The sequence below is a fragment of the Colletotrichum gloeosporioides genome (assembly GCF_011800055.1).
Source record: "Colletotrichum gloeosporioides strain Lc1 chromosome Unknown consensus_5, whole genome shotgun sequence".
Lineage (NCBI taxonomy): Eukaryota > Fungi > Ascomycota > Sordariomycetes > Glomerellales > Glomerellaceae > Colletotrichum > Colletotrichum gloeosporioides.
The window spans coordinates 290,394-309,178 of NW_025544650.1; the positions used below are offsets into that span (position 1 = coordinate 290,394).

General features: G+C 50.2%; 4 protein-coding genes across 4 annotated transcripts; 3 read left to right on the forward strand and 1 right to left on the reverse strand.

Moving 5' to 3' along the window:
- Positions 1 to 6,507: 6,507 nt before the first annotated feature.
- GCG54_00003677 (uncharacterized protein) lies at positions 6,508 to 7,425 on the forward strand (the record flags this gene model as incomplete). The annotated part of the gene is made up of 1 exon (XM_045403747.1): positions 6,508 to 7,425. One exon carries the CDS (start codon positions 6,508 to 6,510, stop codon positions 7,423 to 7,425), a length of 918 nt encoding a protein of 305 aa, XP_045271087.1.
- A 416-nt stretch (positions 7,426 to 7,841) lies between these two features.
- On the reverse strand, positions 7,842 to 9,487 carry GCG54_00003678 (FAD-dependent monooxygenase pyr5; the record flags this gene model as incomplete). Its single annotated transcript, XM_045403748.1, has 3 exons — positions 7,842 to 8,788; positions 8,867 to 9,144; positions 9,189 to 9,487. The coding sequence occupies 3 exons, from the start codon at positions 9,485 to 9,487 to the stop codon at positions 7,842 to 7,844; spliced, it is 1,524 nt and encodes a 507-aa protein (XP_045271088.1).
- A 1,483-nt stretch (positions 9,488 to 10,970) lies between these two features.
- On the forward strand, positions 10,971 to 11,400 carry GCG54_00003679 (putative low-specificity L-threonine aldolase; the record flags this gene model as incomplete). The annotated part of the gene is made up of 2 exons (XM_045403749.1): positions 10,971 to 11,105; positions 11,200 to 11,400. The coding sequence occupies 2 exons, from the start codon at positions 10,971 to 10,973 to the stop codon at positions 11,398 to 11,400; spliced, it is 336 nt and encodes a 111-aa protein (XP_045271089.1).
- Positions 11,401 to 11,424: 24 nt separating this feature from the next.
- Positions 11,425 to 11,937, forward strand: GCG54_00003680 (putative low-specificity L-threonine aldolase; the record flags this gene model as incomplete). The annotated part of the gene is made up of 2 exons (XM_045403750.1): positions 11,425 to 11,518; positions 11,579 to 11,937. 2 exons carry the CDS (start codon positions 11,425 to 11,427, stop codon positions 11,935 to 11,937), a joined length of 453 nt encoding a protein of 150 aa, XP_045271090.1.
- Positions 11,938 to 18,785: the final 6,848 nt, after the last annotated feature.

The following is an 18,785-nucleotide window of genomic DNA, read 5'->3' on the forward strand; positions in this document are numbered from 1 at the left end:
AAAGTGTTTTTGAGAATAAATCCAAGTGATTAAGGGCGATTTGGAGAATTGTTTTTGTTCAGCGAAGCTGTGTCGTACCTGTCGCCTCCCGGATTAAAAAGCCCCTAGATGACGGGTAAAGCTCTGATTTTTCTAATTATATTTCCCAGAAACCTTGAACCTTAGACTACCTAGTCCTAGGAACGTAAAATAAACATGACTTTATGAATCCTGGACAATCACCCAAGTCATATGCGGAAGATTTGACCAGTCCTATATTTGTAACGAACTCTACACCTCCGCTGCATGCTGTCTGCATTAGATCCACACAGCCGCTGACTGACAGTGGTCATTGATTGTTGCCTTCCATTCGTCAGAAATCTCCCAGACGGACAATTAGGCTGTTAATCAAGGGTCACAAATCAAAGGTCACAATCGTGCGAGAGCAGTTTCGCAGTGTGTGCCGGCGAAGTCCGCATGCATGCATGACTCAGCGCCCTTGTTGTGGCGAATGTCTTTTTCTCGGCTTCGGTTTCTGAGATGCGCCCCTGAAGCCTCATACAGGGGCGCTGACTATCCGCATGGTGTTTGAACAGGAAGGGGCTCGAATTATGCACTACGATACCCCCGAGCCCGATTCATTGACGGGCGTGACGGGCTCATGAAAGGAGTTCGCTAAAGATATCCTACAACATGCATTTATCGTAGACCATGATGAAAAGTTCGCCCTAGCCTGTGATCTCAAGACCGGAGACTTTCACTCACAAATGGGGACAACTGACAATATCTCGGGGCATCCGAAGTCTAATTCGGGTAGCATCTTATCAGTATGGGGCGAGTGCGATCAACCAGGGGCACGAGTCGCCAGAGTAGCCTCTGTGCGCGTATGAGAAACTTCATACGATCATCTACTGGTTGATACGATAAGTCTTGCATTCGAGCTGACTAACAATGAGAGGGTTCATACAAGTCGTATATATATATAAAGCTCAACGGACAGCCTCACAGCAGCCCTGTCTGAGATAAGCGCCACCATCGGAATTGCGACTTCAACAAAACCTCCGCACCAACATTCTCATAGCCCCAATCGCAGAAATGGTGTCTTTCACTACCATCGTGGTAGCTATGTAAGTGAACACTGTTTCACTCTGCAGATATGTTCAATAAGTAATCAGAATGGCGGCTACCACCGCGATGGCCCAATTTCCTGCACCCGGCGAGGAAGTAGATTGTGACTGCACAGACCTCAAAGACGGCGAAGTTGTTCCGGATGATGACGGCGTAAGGAGAGGCTGCGCCAACCGTGGATATCTCGTCACTCGAGACGGCGGTGACCTCAAGGTGAATATCTAAACTCGTCTCCTCTGAGAAAACGATGCTGACTACTGTCTTTACAGTGTGTCATCGTAGAAGATGGCACAGAGCATCACGACCGAGCCCGCGAATTTGTAAACAACTGCTCCTTGCACGGAACTTGCGGTTATGTTGGCCAGTGAACCGACTCAAGCGTGGGAGCACCAGATCGAGAAATTTCCCAGAGTGGAAAGGCGGATTTTCATCGCCAGTCAGACGAAGACGACATGTAACGATATGTGATTGATGGTACGAGAACAACGAGTTGAAATTGTCTTTTCTGAAAACATCTGGTGTGGATAAGTCTTCGGGTTCACATACTTTGTGCTCATTACCCTGAACGATTAGCATAACAGGCTTCCCATGAGAATTCATGCTTGCCAATTTAGGTCTTGTCCACCTTTCGCTACTGAGCCTCAGATCTTGTCCACGAATGAAGCCAAAAACAGCCAACTCCAATATTCAAGTTCACATCTGTTTAGAGTTTGTGCAGTTTAGGTTCATGGATGTCTTAGTGAGAAACAACCGTGCAGAAGACTATGTCTAAGGCGTGTTAGCGCTGATAAGGTTGGCATGATACTGCATGTTGATGAAATGAGCTCTCAGTCTCGCTGACTTATTGTCTCGAAGGAGCTCCAAATAGTCAAGTAAGACGCAAAACAAAAAGAGAAATTGGTTAATTATTGCGGCAGCTTTTCATCTGCACAATGCGCCGTTCGTGGATGACCGGAATGGGGCGACCCAGGGCGATCGGCCACTGCCCCCGTACCACAACGCCAGCCGGTGGACGCCACATGCCACTGCTTCTCAGAACAGTAAGATATATACCCCGGGCCGCATTACGTTTGAAACCAACAAATTGATCTTTGATGACAGCAATCTAAATTCAACCGCAAGAGTCGGAGGTTGCTGGCTGCAGTAAGGGTCCGGCTATTGGCGCTCTGTAGCGGACTGGGCCGCCTGAAGCGAGTGCCAAGCGTTCCCACAGTTATTGCCACCCTCTCTTCGTGCCACTTCACTACCCATCAGGTAGTGTGAGTCTTCTCATGCTACTCATCAATATCAGAAAGCAAAAGGTTCTGAATTGCGTGGTTAAATCTGGCAGACGACTGCGCCACTACAAACAGCTTGATACCAATAGTAAGCTTAGAGGTTGGTTCAACGAAGTAGTCAGCCCTATCGATCAAGTCACTGGGATGGTACTTGGCCACCAGAGCCTGATCGCACCCCTCTTTCTGCTTGCCCTTTTCGGATTCATCCCCGTGCTGAGACCGATGAACCATTGGCCCGAGATATGCGATTTTTGATCTGACCCTGCTGATTGGCAGCATGTGCCTTCTGGTTTTCAGACGCGCAAAATGTTCCGTTTGGTTGCATGGAAATTGTCTGCATGCTCTCGCGGGGTTGTCCATGTTCCCCTCGTCGGTGTTGATGATGATGATGCCCTTATTTCTTCTGGTTCTCTCTTCATAGTCTGCAGAAGGCCTTAACAACGACACCAACTATCAAAATCCGGCGTTGCCGTGCTGAAAGGCGAAGACCGGCCCTGGAGGCTGGTCTGCTGGTGCGTATCGCGACAAATCACCCAACCCATAGATGGTCGTCGCACTCACGCCCGAATTCAAGGATGATATCGATCTATTCAGCGCACCTCCTTTCATCTTGCGTATTCCTACCATCATTGCATGCCTGCGACATCTATCGAATACATGTCACGCCGTCGATTAACTTTCCTGCGTCTGAACTTGGCCATTCACAACTGAACATGACGGGAAACAGACCCCACTAACCTGCCACCCCCCAAGTCAAGCACAGCCTGATTCTCATCGTAACGGCGGCAGGCAGCCTTTTTGCGCGCTCACCGACTCATAAATGAGAATTTTCGCGGACCCATGTCGAAAAGTCGACGTCACATCCCTGAAGTCAAGTCCAATTAAATTTGGTGATTGATCCAGAGCATCAGGGAATGGCGCAGCCTGATCACTCAAACTGACCCAGCACAAGTCGAAGAGCTTGAAGTCGGTTGATAATTGGCGCGGAAAGGATAACAGAAGAAGACACATATTTAACCCCTGTGTTCCCCCCTCAAGGATACCTTCGCGGACAATTTGAGATCTCTTTCCTGAGATTTGCATCCGCCCAACACCGTCCGGTCATACCAGCTTCCAGCCTGATCCAAAGCACGGAAGCCCTGTTCATTACCCCCTCACCCAGCCGCTATATGTCTGCTCTTCCCATCACCCACTTCTCTCTCTGTTTTTGTTTTCTCTACCGTGTCCTTCCCACTGACAATTTACTTCCTCCACCGTCCGATACCCTCCGTCCTTGCCATCGACGAGTTCCTTTTCTATTGACGAGTTACCTCCCCAGCGACGCCCCGTCGACGAGTTCCCTCCCCCATCATGAACAGACACACCGACCCGAATAACGCCACGAAGCCTCATCCGCGAGCCACAATCCTCGAGCCACAGCAGCAAGCCACGTACTTATACACCAGCCACTCCAACATTTCCCGTTCCATTCCGATAGCCGCCTTTCCTCGTCCAGCGGCGAACCAACACAAAGGCTCAGGCAACCGAGACACGTATACAGCACGGGTCGGACGACAACACGTAAATCCGCGACCAGTCCAGACCCCCCAACCATCTCTTCACTCGCCATTGCCGCCCCTCTGCAGCCAGTGCTGTCTCTATCACATTACCCACCAGGGCATGCGAAGTACTTTCATGCTGTGTCACTGTAACCTTCCCATGGTGCTTTTCCCACAATTTTCTGTTGCCTTTGCCCGTTAGAGGCAGGTCAAAGACGTTTCCACCCGAGTTGGGCGCCAGATTCGTTGCCTTGATCTTATCTCTGTATTCAGACCTGGCAAGCCTCCAATCATGAGACGATTGGGTATCATCGAGAGCAGTCCGTTCGGTCTCGGCGCGAGATGCTCCGATCAAGGCACGGTCCAATGCTTATGCGATATTTCAATCTGATGGGTAAAGCTTCCCACATATGCTTCCTCCGAGGCTTCAAAGTTGAATAGCCACGTCCCGGACGCCCTGTAGACTCATGGTTGCGGGATAGGCCGCGGAATAGCCTCCGGTGTCGGACCCGGTGTCGGACCCGGTGTCGGACCCGGGAAGCGAAGTTGAACCAAGAGGACGCAAAGCAATCTTCTTCAGTCATTTAGTCATTCAGTCATTGAACTCTAGGCTTGATTGTCGTTCTCATCGGATTCGTGTCACAATCCGTGTGTCAGTTATCATTGTGCCACACGGGACTTTAGTCAGGCCAAGACATCATAACGCAAGACATAGCGGGTGTTGTACCCGAATGGATCACACACTGACTTGGTTGATGCATTATCACGCATAGGCCAATTGCAATACATGCCAAGTATTCTCATCAACAACTACCTTACGTCTGAAATATGCCATCAGTAACCCCATGTCGATGCGGAATCACCCCAGCGGAACGACTTCCTTGTCTTGCAAATGACGTCCTTGCCCACTTCGACTGCGCACTTACCGCGTCGCTCCACACCACGGCACGTTCTCGCATGTTGCAAAAACAGCTTGCTAGTACACGCATGGTTAGACCGGCCAGCTCCCAGAACGAAGAGTCTATGGCGAACCATTGCTTGGTTGTTTGATGGACTGAGTCTGTCAGGGGAAACTAATAGCGTTCGACTGGGGAGACGAGGGGTCAAAGAGCAAGTTTGTCTGGTATAAAAGCACGGTGTACCTTGGACTGGGACATGGACAAGATTTGCAGCCTATTATCAGTATTGTAGGTGTCGTCAATCACTCAATTTCTCAGTGCCAGTACAGATTTAGGCCTTCCAAGCTCTGCTTGTCGCTCCCCGTGTTGTTGTTTGGACTTTCGTCAAATTTCTAACGAAGACATTCGTTTCAATTCATCATGAGCTCTACCAATTCTATCTACAAGGGGTACATTTTGTTCAGATCTGCATGTGGTATGTGAACTGAATTGAGTCCTAGCAACACTCCCCCGAAGCCATCTCATCAGCATTCCTCGACTGAATCGAACAGCGAACTTGCAAGGCGACGATCCACCCAATACACAGGCGAGCAAATCTACAACGATGGAAGCATGCACCGCATCTCGTACCAAAGCACCGACGCCAATGTCACCAAAGCTCACCACAACACGAGGATGGAAGAGCAACTGGCAATCTTCAACGACAAGTACAGTGGTCGGTCCTGGCCTTTTCCAATTGCAAACAGGGGAGCAAAGCAATCGCCACCGGCAGCCAATCGCGATGACCAAGAAGATGCATTCAAAGACAAGTCTCGAATGCGGAGGATACGACTCTGTGGTGACTGGGCAGTCTTTGAAGGGGACAGGGTTCGTCAGGGCTCTTTCGGTGGGGGGTGAGGAGAAGTGGTTACACGAGTATTTAGGAAGCCCAAAAAAGGGGCTGCAGGTGCCATCTCTAGGCACGGAATGTTATTGTTTCTCATCGAATCACATCATTGACATGGGGATTTGATCCCTTTTTGAAAAATGCTGTGTCCAATGAGAGCTGTTCTCGTAAACTGGTGTGATGAGGTAGCGGTGCCTCAGCAAGGGTTAGTTGACATTGGGGAGAGGTGGGGGAAACTCGGAGATGGAATTGATAAGGCGGGGTTGAATTTGTGTCTCCTCGTTGGCCACCATAGGGGACTTTGGTCACTCATCCTGTGCCCTTCCTGGTTAAATTGTGTGTATGGTAGAGCTGCGACGCCGTTTTACCTGGCCCTCAGTGGCACCTTTGGCAACGGGAGCCGCCCGGGAACGAACGTCACAGTCCATTCCAGCATCTTTCCTGCCGCCATGGTTCGGCCCCGACAGTAGCTCATCACCTCCAAGATTTGGTAGCAATAGGCACACCATGTAGTGTTCCACGTGTTTTCACCGCCGAAGCCAATCGATACATGGCCATGCGGCGCCCATGCCATGTTCGGTCAAAATAAGAATGGGGAAAATGTGCGCTGTTTCGCATAGGAATAGCGTGTGACTGATCCACTGCAGTGGGGAGGATTACAACGCTGAGGGTACGAGAACCGTCTCCAGCAATGCACCAACAGGGGATACTACAGTAGCTTGGTCCTTACTCAATTAAAATTATCGTCTTTCAACGCCAACATCTTCAGGTCGACAGCACCGACGACAACAACACCCACCATGACCAGCTCCCAAAAGTTGGAAGAGCGGCCGTTGCCGGCTTGGTACTACCGAGTCAATGCACTGTACACTGGCCCCGACACTGATTTCATCTCTGAGGACTTCGACGAAGATATTTCTGACCTGGAGAGCTTCAAGCATGGGTCCACCAACGAAGCAGCGGTGACGGCTGAGCGCGACTGCGACTGCAAGGATGACGACTGCGAGCATCGAGCAGAGGACGACGAAGATGTATTGGGCTCAGATGACAGCTTATCAGAAAGGTCGTATAACGGCTCCGACGCAGATCGGTACTACGAGCTAAAAGAGCTACGCGAGGATCGGAAAGAACATCTTCGAAAGCTTGCGAAAGAAAAAGAGGACGAGAAGGACTACGAGAGGCGCAAAGTGGAAGAGGTTCGCACAGCATACGAAGCTCTGAAAAAGGCTGAGAAGGAAAGTGAGACCCTGCACATGGGGTCGCTTCATCACAAGACATTCCGACTTTACTGCCCAGAACACGTCGAACGGTTCTGGACGGAATTCTCGTCGTTCAAGTACATCGAATTTTACCATCCAGACAGCCATGATGATTTGACGCACAGAAAAAAACCTAGGACCGATACGCGTACTGTCGAGGGTCAAATCTGTCTGGATTCGAGAACGGACTACCAGTTTCACCCTTTCCATTCACCCACACGCCCAAACCGAAAGAAGCACGCACTACAGTTGTATCAGGACGACCGTCAACTTGTGGTCCAGTTCATCAGCGACGAATATCTCATAGTCCGAGTTAGTCGTGATCTAGTCTTTGAGCGCAACTCAAGGCCTGTGCCTGAATCAGCTCCGAAGACTTTTAAGTTCATGGGTATTCTTCGGACTTTAGAGAAGGCGAAAGCAGAGGCACGTGAGCGAAGAGAGGGCCGTCGCCGGGTGTGACTTATTTCGAAATGAGTCACTTATAGAGCTATTGGATTCGGTATTAGATACTGTTGAACTTGTTGCTCATAGGTTTCTGGGTTGAGACACCTCCGCCAATGGTGTGATATCTCTTACCAGCGCCCGGGTATAGAGAGTGGGATTCTTGCAGCCGACAAAATTGCACAGATGATGCTCTAGATTAAGAAAATTGACAAACAGAGCTCGAAATACATATTGGTTCGGGGACGGCTCGGTGAAACACATCTACATTCATACAAGCAAAACTAGCTTGGTTGATGGACTGGCTATTGATAAATCTAGTAGCAAAGGTGAAAGATGAGAAAAACAGGTAGGTATTGGAATCAGCCAAAGTTGAGCAAGACACATCAAGCTTCCAAGATGCCGGGTCATAGGGAGAACATCCAGTGCAGGAGTCACGTTAGCGGCTTCTCGCCATCCATGCCAACCGTCCAGTGTTCTGGGCGAGGTGCACGACCATGCCAAGCGTGACGACTGCGAGCGTTCCGGTCGTCCAAATGAACCAAAGAAGACTCAGCAGAAGTCCGAGGAAGCTCATCATTATAAGGTGTCGTATGAGGTCTTTCTGGGGCAGGGAGCTTTTCGATGCGTGGGCCAGCGAGGGATTGCTTCAGAACCTCTTTGAAAAATATGTCATCCCCGAGCCAGGGCAAAACATAATGAATAAGAAGACTTGAAAATGGCGGCTGCTGGCAAAGAAAGGAGCCATCGCGACGACCCTTCTTCATCATGCTCGAGGCTCGTTCGTATCGAATCGCGCATACTTCACCGAGCGCCTTCTCGATAAACTCGAGTCGCAGGTCTGGAGAGGATGGAATTTCGGTGCGCGTGATGGCGTTGACAAGGTTCGCTGCCGCTTCAATCGCGCCATTTCCTCCTTGGGCAGCAATCGGATGGACCTGGAAAACGTTGTCAGCACGTGTTTCCACGACAAAGTACATGTGCTCATTGTGGGTGGGTCGCAATACTTTGGTTGCCGCATCTCCGATGATCAAAATTCGCTGGAAGTGCCACCTCCTGAAGACGTGCTCTTCTAATGGGACCAATGTAGACTTGATGCGGTTGTCGTAGAGGTCCCCGAACGTCATGTCTTCCGTGATGTGGTCGTCTCGATATTGAGTCGCGAGGAGCAGTTCGTCGTCCTTAGAAAACTTCGGGATGTCTTTTCCATGCTTGGTCCCATCTAATTCATGAAACAGGAACCAATAAACTCGACCGCCCGGTGCAGATATGACCAGGTACAGATGCCCTTGGAAGAAGGAAGACTGTTGAGTGGCCCCAGGTGGGAAGTTTGCTGGTTGTTTGGAGATTCCAAAGATGCACTTCATGCTCGATTGTACGACTGTGAGGACTTGTTAGTATGTCTCTCTTCGCAAGACCTGGATTAGTGGCAATGTTGTGAAAGTCTTTCTGCACTTACTCGATCTCTCTTCGGGCGGAAAAGCGGTTGGATCAGAGACACTCGCTATCCGCCACATCTCTTGCCGTACCTTGCTGTGAACTCCGTCGCCGCCGACCAAGATATCGCCAGCATATGTCGATCCATCTTCCGTTTTCACCACAACTCCAGTAGAGCTGGTTTCCACATGGACGACGCGCTTGTTGGTGAGGACTTTGTCCTTTTGCTTCAAGTTGTCATACAAAATCTGCAGCAGCATCTGTCTGTCCACCCACAAGGATGCGTATCCGGCACTTTGTCTGTCAGTATCATGAGTATCGACGCCTGGAAGGAATTGACCAACTGTTTCTCCATTCTTTCAGAGATGGTTGGGCCGGGGTTTGAGGAAATAGGTTTCCCCTTAGCGTCGCGGAAGACCACCCTGTGGTAGTAGTTCCCAGCAGCCTCGCGGAGTCGCTCATAGCAGCCCAATTGGTCTAGAATGCGCAGGCCGTTGGGAAGCAAGCCGATACTGGCTCCGACTTGGGGTGCAATTTGAGAGTACGCCTCGAGAATTGTGTAATCGATGTCGAACTTCTCAAGCATGTTGGCAAGAGACAAGCCAGCGATACTGCCGCCTACAATGATGATCTTGATTCCCATGGCGTTTGGGTCGGACGAGAAAGCATAAAATAACTAGGTAACGATGATGAAAAGTCTAAAGAACCGGCAAAAATTGCAGATATAGATTTCTTGTGCCCCTTTCACTGGTCTTGGACAGTGTTGCCCGTATGCTATGTCGCACGCAGATGGCAGTCCTCGGATCTTGGCAAATTCCGCTCCGCCGGCATCGCGGTATCACGGCATCAGGACCTTGCATCCCACGATATCCACCGGCCGCAGTGCTTGGCATGTAATAGCTCGTATCGCCAGTTCTCCAATTGTCGGGGCGCATCACCGTCTTCTATTGAAATCAGGTGTCCCCACATTGGAATTCTGGGATGTCGTGACAACAAGGAGAAAGGGAGGAGCCGAATCTCCGATCTCCGGAACGAAGCGGGAGCGACCGATGCATCAGTGCCCCTCCCTGGCCATTCAACTCTACACCGGTGCATGGCATTCATACCGTTTACTCACTGTGTTTCCCCAGGCTTCTGGAATTTCCAATTACTTTACTTTAGTGGTTCGCCCAGCCTCCAAGACTGTTTCGAAGGGACCTGAGTCCTCTCAAGTCCGTCTGAAAGTCGGTGTAGAGCTTCTTGAGCCAATGGTCAGTTTCGTGCGACATAACGATCTCCCTCCTTGACCGCATACCGCCGGCTTCTCTCATCACGACACTTCTTCAAATGTCGATTCTCATTAGTGTCTAGCATGACAGAGCCTGTCTCGTGGTAATGCTCCGAAATCATATTCCGTTCGTCTCATCGTCATTGATGTGGTCTTTTTCAAATAGACTTTAATTTGCGTAATGACGAAGTCAAAATCACTTCCGAGTTTAATTAGACGGTCATTTGCGACGATCTGATATGAGGGAACACACGTGATTGTGAATATCGGAGCTGACGAGACCACAACGTTCTCCGTCTACTTGCGCCGCCGTGGAGCCGCAGTTGCGGACTAGTGTCTCTCCGCTGCTTCGGCGACTCGCTACTTGAGTGACCTCTTGTTGTCAGTCTATTTACGGCTGTACGTAAATCGAAGCAAATCAGCCACGCTGGACGAAGTCTCCGACCGGTTCCTAGGGAACCTGCAGTTTGCCTCGGGCAACTTCTCTCAATGGAGCCCGCTACTACTGGTAGATTCATGATTCAATGCATAGGAAACGCGGGGTAGGTGGAGATGTTCGTCGCAATGTGTAATCCCCGTGGGGAACCCTAGCAGCATCAGATACCAAACTCGAGAAATTCTCAGCAGCGTCGATGCTGCACTAGAAACAACGACCCCGGCGTTCAACATGCCCGAATGTCTCAGTACTGAAATTGATAGTGTCATACTCGAAAAGAAGGCTCGGTTGCATTCTCCCACATACTTAGAGTTCCATTGTCTAGGAATACCTGGCCATCGACCAGGACAGAGGCGCCTGACACCCCGTTTCACTTATAAACAATCAACACAAAGCTCCTGCCTCCTGTCCCAACCAACAAACATGCCTTCTTCCAAGAATGCTGAGCTCATGGCCTTCTCCCCTGCGATAATGACCAAGTGGAAGGCGGCAGCCGCCAAAGCATCGAGAGACTTCCGCTCTGATGTCGTCACGGTTCCAACGCCAGACATGGTGCAGGTATGGCAGATCTTTCGTATCCCTGGCGCCTACGTAGAACTTTATGGAATCTTTCGACTGACCTAGGATACATCAAAGGCTATCTATCCTGGAGGCAACGGTGAGCGATGATATCGACGATGTTCACGGTGACCCATCCGTCAAGGCTCTCGAGGCTAGGCTGATGGAGTTGACTGGCAAGGAAGCCGCTCTCTGGGCAGTTTGGGGCACTCAAGGCAACCAGATCTGCCTCCGAACCCATCTTAGCCAGCCGCCTCATACCGTACTTCTGGACTACCGTGGTCACGTCCATTGATGGGAGTCTTGCGCCCTGCCAGTCATGTCTCAGGCGTCTGCCACCACGGTTCATCCCAAGAATGGAGTCCACATGACTCTCGACGATGTCAAAGCAAACATGATTGCGGATGGAAACAGTGAGCTTCATTCGGATACTCAAAATCAAGGTTAGGATGTCTAAAATTTGACGTCCTCAGTCCATTTCCCTCCAACGCGTGTGGTGTCGCTGGAAAATACACTCAGTGGTACGACTCTCCCCCTCAAAGACGCCCAGGCCATCTCGGAATACGTGCGATCCTTTCCCGTACCAGAAGGACAGAAGCCAGTGGCAATGCATCTCGACGCCGCTCGCTTGTTTGACGGCGTCATCGGCGAAGGTGTTGATCTCAAGGCATACGCAGCTTGCTTCGACAGCTTGTCCATCTGCCTGGCACAGGGCATCGGTGCACCCATGGGAAGCGTTATCCTCGGAAGCAAGCAATTCATTGAGCGTGCCAAATGGTTCCTATCGAGATTCCGGCTGCCGCGTTTGTGGACTACTGCGCCAAGCATTTGATAACGGTCTTTCCGAACGGAAGGATTGTATTCCATCACCAAACTACTTCGGAAGGAGCTGAGAAGCTGGTGGTTGCTTTGGGGGAACTCATGAATGATAAGAGTATTGGTGTCATTTTTAGTAACGTTGAATTCACAGTGGATATTCCTGAGCCATGAGTTTGGATGGATCATAAGGTCGCTCCAAATAATTGCAAAGGGTGGCATGAAATGAACCTTACTGCTACCGGCGCTAAGGTAATTGGAATAACACCTCAACATGTTGGAGGTGACAATCACAACGTACTTAAATATATCTACCTTAGGAGATAAGATACCTATTCGGCAGTTGCGGTTGTCGCAAACAATTGTCCAATCAGCGAGGAAGGTACATTATCAGCACAGGCGGATGGATGTGTTGTTTTCGCCACCCAGGTTTGCCCACAACTTGAGCTGACAGGTTGCAGGCACAGCGGAAGGATGTGTGGATGCCTATGTAGGCTGTGCTGGTCTTTACCTCCAGGGGGTTCCAACGAAACGATGGCTGTCCTTTCAGCGCCCATTGGCTCTGATACGTGCGCGACCGGTGCTAGCACCCATGCGTGGATGAGACCTAATGTCGTCGAATTAGGCCAAGTGCGCGCGTCGTCGGCCATGAGAAAAAAAAAAAAAAAAAAAAACGGGACGGTGTTATTGGGTGAATCGTCCTCCATGGAAATGCGACACGCCCCTCGCAGCCAAGGCGTTGTTGCATGAGGCGGGCTGCATGCGTCCGCGCGCGAGTGCGCGGTTCGCTTTGCCTTAAGGGAACTTTCTTTGTCTGTAATTACATCGCCCTATAAATGTCAATGTCATTTAACCTCCTTGCGCATGGGACGTGGTGATGCTTTCATCACAACCCGAACTTCCGCACCAAGTGTAAGCCATGCCCAACCTTCCTCCCTCACGGCCTCACGGCCTTTCCTGCTCCCTTTCATATTGTGTAGGTTTTCAATTCCACGTACAGACAAGGCCGTCTACTGATACTTTCTAGAACGCCATGCGAGTAAATCCGCAACATCGATGTCGACCACAACGTAGAGGACAAGTCGCAGTGTTCATCGATAACTGATCGATGTCCCAAAGATCGTTCCGCTTGCAAAACCACCTCGCACCTTCATTCAACCATGCAAACCTCAAGATCTCTTCGAACCGTCGACAGTCGGGCGGCTTCAGGCTGCTCTTTTCGAATCACTTCAACTTGATTGGCCAGAAACGAAGGGTCTCTGGGTGGTCCGAATCTCCTCCATTTGAGTGGTCAGAAATACTGACATTTGAGTGGTTAGAAACCATTTTCTCACAGCAGCACTTCCTCCCCACCGACTCCGCGTGTCTTGGTCAACATGCGACCGGAAAATGACAGCTATCGGCGAGGCAACCAGGCGTTGTGCCTACACGCAATGTACCCCTCCGTTGCGTTACACTGCATGCAGGCAACTGCACGCCTTGTTCTGCCTACTGTCATGATAAGGCCCGACATGATGCGGATTTCTTACACTTTCACCTTTTATCGACGGGCGGTGTGACGACAATCGCTTGCACCGAGCGTCATTCTCCCACTGACCAGTGCGTGCTGATCATGCCGGCATCTCCATCTAGCCTTGGCCGTTATGGTCCGCGGCTTTTGGGCGGCCCATCAGACTGGTGACGATGAACGAAGCCACACTGAGTTTCCTGTTTTCACGCCGGGGTGAGCAATGCTGGAACTAAAGTTAGGCTCAGCAAAGCTCCACCCGAATCGCCATGTTGACGCTGCTCTTGTGCGGGCAGCTCACGATGGACTCACTTGAGTATGAAGAGCTCTGGTTACAGAGAGACAACAAGACTACGTCTGATCGCTGGAAAAGTCAATCCGACTCAGACCGTCACTCTAGAGCCCGTTGTCCAGCCTGGTTCCGGAAGTCCGGGCCTCTTCGGGTTGCTGACCGGGCCGGACCCGGCGGACCGGCATCGGGCCCACAGTCCGATCCTCGCATTTCATTCAGTAGCCCGATCGTTTTGCATTCACATGTTGCTGCTGTGATCATATTCCGATTAAGTACGTTATCTCATCGCCATATACACAACTTCTGGTCACCCTTCTGCAACAAGCTTCTGCAATAGGCTACTGAGTACTGCCTTCCATGCATCATATTATAGAATATGTCTATTGCTTTTCGATACAACGTATCAAAACGATATCTACAATACTTCTGTTGATTACTACTACTGACCCAAAGGTGGCGTGCTTACCTCTTCGCATCTCGATGATCTTGTTGCATCTACACCCACACTGACTAGGCGCACATCCGGCCGCCGTAGCAAGATTCCCGCACCGCCAGGCGGCAAGGCAGCGGCACTACCGGCGATTGCCTATCGCAGCCTTCAGCTACAACAGTTCAAATGAACAAAGTTGGAAATTTCGCGGTAATGAGCGAGCGGTCTCGATTGAGAAGAGATGGGCCCCGATATGCATCAGGGGGGTATGGACATTTGCGAGAGAAGGGCTCGGCATTTGGCAAACTAGTCCGCAGTTTTAAGAATATTGCAACAGCTCGTGGATAAAACATCTGGGAGAGGGTCTTAGGTTCATCTCATATGATTAGACAATACCATCTCACAATTCCTTCGGATTCGAATGAAGAAACTACCATTGTGTTTCGAAAACGCCGGATTGGTTTTACCATTTTAGCTCAAGTTCAATACTCTCTACCGATATCACAAGCCATAGCGCAAGTCCCAGTGGGCATCATGGGCTCTGCTGAATCAGTTCGCTCCGGGTACATAAACCATCTGCCAGAGACAATTACTTTACACTGACTTACCGATCATAATTACAGTCACAGTTCGTCAATATTCACGTCCAAGCACACGTCAACTGACTCCCAGAGCACTCTGAGAGAGCAGCGACTAGTAACATACGCAAATCAACCAACGTCTCAAAATAGCAACATGTATCACATCTCTTACCAGACCACCGATAGCCGTGTCACTACGGCTCAACACCAGGCGAGAGTCAGTGCCGAGATGTCAAGAATCATGGGGCAGATGAACGGACAACGCCCCTGAACTTTTCCGGGCGTGTGGGAAGCTATCGGCAAATTATCGACTTCATACCGAACGAAAGCCTGTTAAATAAGGCCGGAGACTGGTTTTTTCTACACATGGCTGGAGCCATTGGCTTCACAAACATCTGTAAAACCTTTTAGGCGTCTGCCTCCATCGCAAATAGGTTACGAGACGGCAACAATCGGACTATACATTTGATCATACGGATGCTGTGTCGGCTCGGGCGCTCCCTATCATGGAAACGATCGAGTATCCACATCTCGTGCCGACAAGTGCAATACCATCTAGCAAATGTTCTTGCTGCACGTTGCCCAATCCTTCTCCGTCAGATCCTCCAATGCAGTCACCACTGCGAGGACCCTTCACCTAGGGAATACGCAAAAGATTCCTGATGATTCAATTGACCCGTCACTAGCTTCCCCAGCCATATTAATTTGCAAAGTTGTAAATGAGTCTTATCGGTCTCTCAAGGCGCTCAATAACCCTTCCCTTTGAACTTTGTGTCGAACGCCTTAACCGCAGCATCTGCTCTCAACATGTTCTGATTCTTGACGGACAGAACGTCGTCGTGCTGGTAGGAGACTCGATGCATACTGCCGTCGGAAGAGGGTGTCTGGCTTTCGAACATAAACTGCCTGCGCTTTGCCAGAGCCGTCTCCAACTCTGCTGTAGAATATTTGTGGTTTGTCTTCGCCGTATTGCTGATGCAAAATGTAAGTCAATGTGCGTTTGTTCCAGGGGGTTTGATGAGCCAAATACTACCCGGAATACGTTGAATGTGCCGATTTAGCACTCATATTGCCTTAATAAAGCACTTCTGTACGTGCACACCTGCTTCCAAAGTGGATGAGGTGTCGGCATGTAAAGTGGTGATAGTCGGAAGTTTAATCGTGCGAAAATTCGGAAAGGCTTCAAACACCCCACCATTCTTATGAAGCCTTCCTCACTAGTATTCGCCTCTCCGGTCCGCATTCCACCAACAAGCACAATAGCAGCGGCTTCAGACATCCCGACATTGACACTGCAAAGTAACTTCCTTGAGTGCAGAGCCCTTGTCTAAAAGTACCGTGCTGCAAGAAATGATCCGACATATCGAGATGTCTCTCTTGGTCCACTGGCACCGACAGGTCTAGACTCCCAACCCCATCTGCTTCCTCGTCCGGTCAAGGCATTTCCTCTCTTGGACATTGTGTGCTATCAATTGTAAGACAATGGTAGTCTCGCCGACTCTCCGAGCTGCCGATTGTAGTAACTGGGACATGTTTGTCCAAGATGCTCATCCGATGCCCATATTGCTCACCTGTGCCAAGGGAATCCAAAGATAGCAAGTATGACTTCATGGCATGATAGCGCGCGGCGAATCTCATCCCGTCCAAGTCCACCTAGCGGCTGTGTATTGATTCCAGTGGCATAGGTATGCAACCCCTGCCTGTTGTGTTGACAATGGACCCGCCTCGGTGGAACATCGTGAAGAGCGGGGCTTGCCGTCCTCGGCGTCGCTGCGGTCAGAGATGCTGACCACTTCGCCGGAGTCGAGTCTGGCCTGTAGCCGCATATTTCTGATTTTTTCAGCGCCTCAATCCCACATCTCCATCGATAGGCACCATCAGTTACTTGATGAAGGGTTGCGGAACAGAGCCATCCGAGACTTCGACGGACGCCCAATAGGATTGTGAGATGAAGCCGCGGGTGGAGATGGACTCCGGACCGTCCCGATGGGGCTCGCAGTTGGTTCCTCCGAAACCAAAACGACATCCATGGATGTGGGCCCGATGGGACTTGCCCCTCGGGATTTTGGCTCCAACACTGAAGTGACACGCTGTGGTGTTGATCATTTGGGATTCATGAGTCGGACTGCGAATCCAAAGGAGACACAATCCCGTCGCGACAACGCCGTTCAAGGAAAATTTCGCGGTCTTTGTGACAAGCTCCGCCTGATTACTTTAATCAAACCATGGGACTCATCGTGTGAAAGTGATAGCGGTGTCGTTCTAGCCTAAGGAATCGGCTTTGTGATGCAGTATCTGGCTGCCTTGGGCGCCTCGATGCGGACTACGGACTTTTATGGCAACAGTCAGCTGTCTCCAATCGCAAATGAGGCCAATTGGCAGTATTGTAGTAGAAGACTCAACTCATGACAGCAGGAGATCAATAGCAATGCGTTCTCGAGATAGCAGCAGACTCAACAGATGGTGGTGGTGACTCGGTTGCCTGTGTATGGAGAGCTCCCGTTTCCATTGCGTACGAGATCGCATGACAGAGCAAGACGCCTGCCTGCATGTCGAAAGCATTATCTCAAAATGGTATTGGCAGAAGACTCTGCCGGAAATACAGTCGAAATGTAGGACCCACGATTGCGCAAGCAAGCGTTTCTGGATGGATCATGGAGAGAGGAGATGAGGAGTGCGAGGGAGAGAAGAATGGGATAATGTTGAACAGTTCGCACTTGAGAGGGGGACTCATTGTTCTTTAAAATATCCAGCCCATCCAATAACTGAATCTCATGGAAAGTAGGTGACAAGCGGACTAGCTGCAATGATTGTGAGGGGGTTGCAGCATGATTTAGCCTATTTGAAAGTCGTGCTTACCGCAACGTGATTGGTAAATCTTTTAACGATAGATCAGTGAATACTATTACGAGCAGAAGCATCTGGCTAAGGTGATTCAGGGACTGGTGGTTAAATTTTGCTTTCGCCCACGCCTCCGCATCCAATCGTGACTCCGAGAAGAACGTCCATCATATGCACTCGTTCATCATCCTGCAGAGTCCTGACTATAAAGACACAACCCATGAAAGCGCAAGCATACGTGGTGAATCGACAATTTTAAGGGGTGTGCAGAGATTAGAAATGCTGTTGGCTTTCACGACTACACAGAATCATGTTCAACTGTTTTTCTATGGATATAGGTAGCACGAGGACGATGGGGACTACGGGAATGACACCTGGCGGGGTCAAGGAGGCCAATGATCACATGGTTTAAGCCTGCAAGACGTTGTATGATCGCTTTGCGCTAATCATGGCGGAAACCCCTTCGACCGTCACGTTCATGGACCGGGAACTGCTCAGGCAGCTATGCATCGTGTAGCGAACCCCATGAATGAGATCATAGATACGGCAATTTGTATCAAATCAGCCGTGCAGATGACCGCTTCTTTGCGAGAGATTCTGAACTAAAGGATATAAGGTGCCCACAATAGAGGCCTACAGACTGGTGTCTCGGCCTTGGCTCAACTCATAGCCTTCTCAGGCGTTACGATCGCCATTCAAATGTTAGCATGAGTATATACACTCTGAAAGGTTCCCAACAGGCATATGTTGATCTAAAATAACTCTTCAAGCGACCTCTCTTAACGTCTTCTAGCCGACTTGGCGGTCTGACCCCTGACATTCGGGTTGGGGTGAGTAAGAGAAGAAGGTATGGACTCGGCGTTCTAGTTGTAGTAGAAGCAGGAAGGCGGGAGATTTAGACTAGGGCGTTATGGCAGTAGAAAGAGAGCCAAGCCATGGTAAGTCAAAGAAACGAAGTACGTTTTTCAAAGATGGCATGAGTAATTTGCAGAACAGTAGTAAGCTACAGACGAGCCGTGCCGGCCCCGCACCGACGCTACACAGAAAACTCCAGCAAAGGATCAAGGATTGGAACATCACTGTGAGATTGATGGAGTGGCGTGCGGGAACAAACTATAGCGGGCTATGTTAGAGTAATCTGCCCCAGAGATGGACATCAGGCCGGAAGGTCTCAAAGAATGGCCGCTGTGTGACTCGTGAGCGTGATAGGATG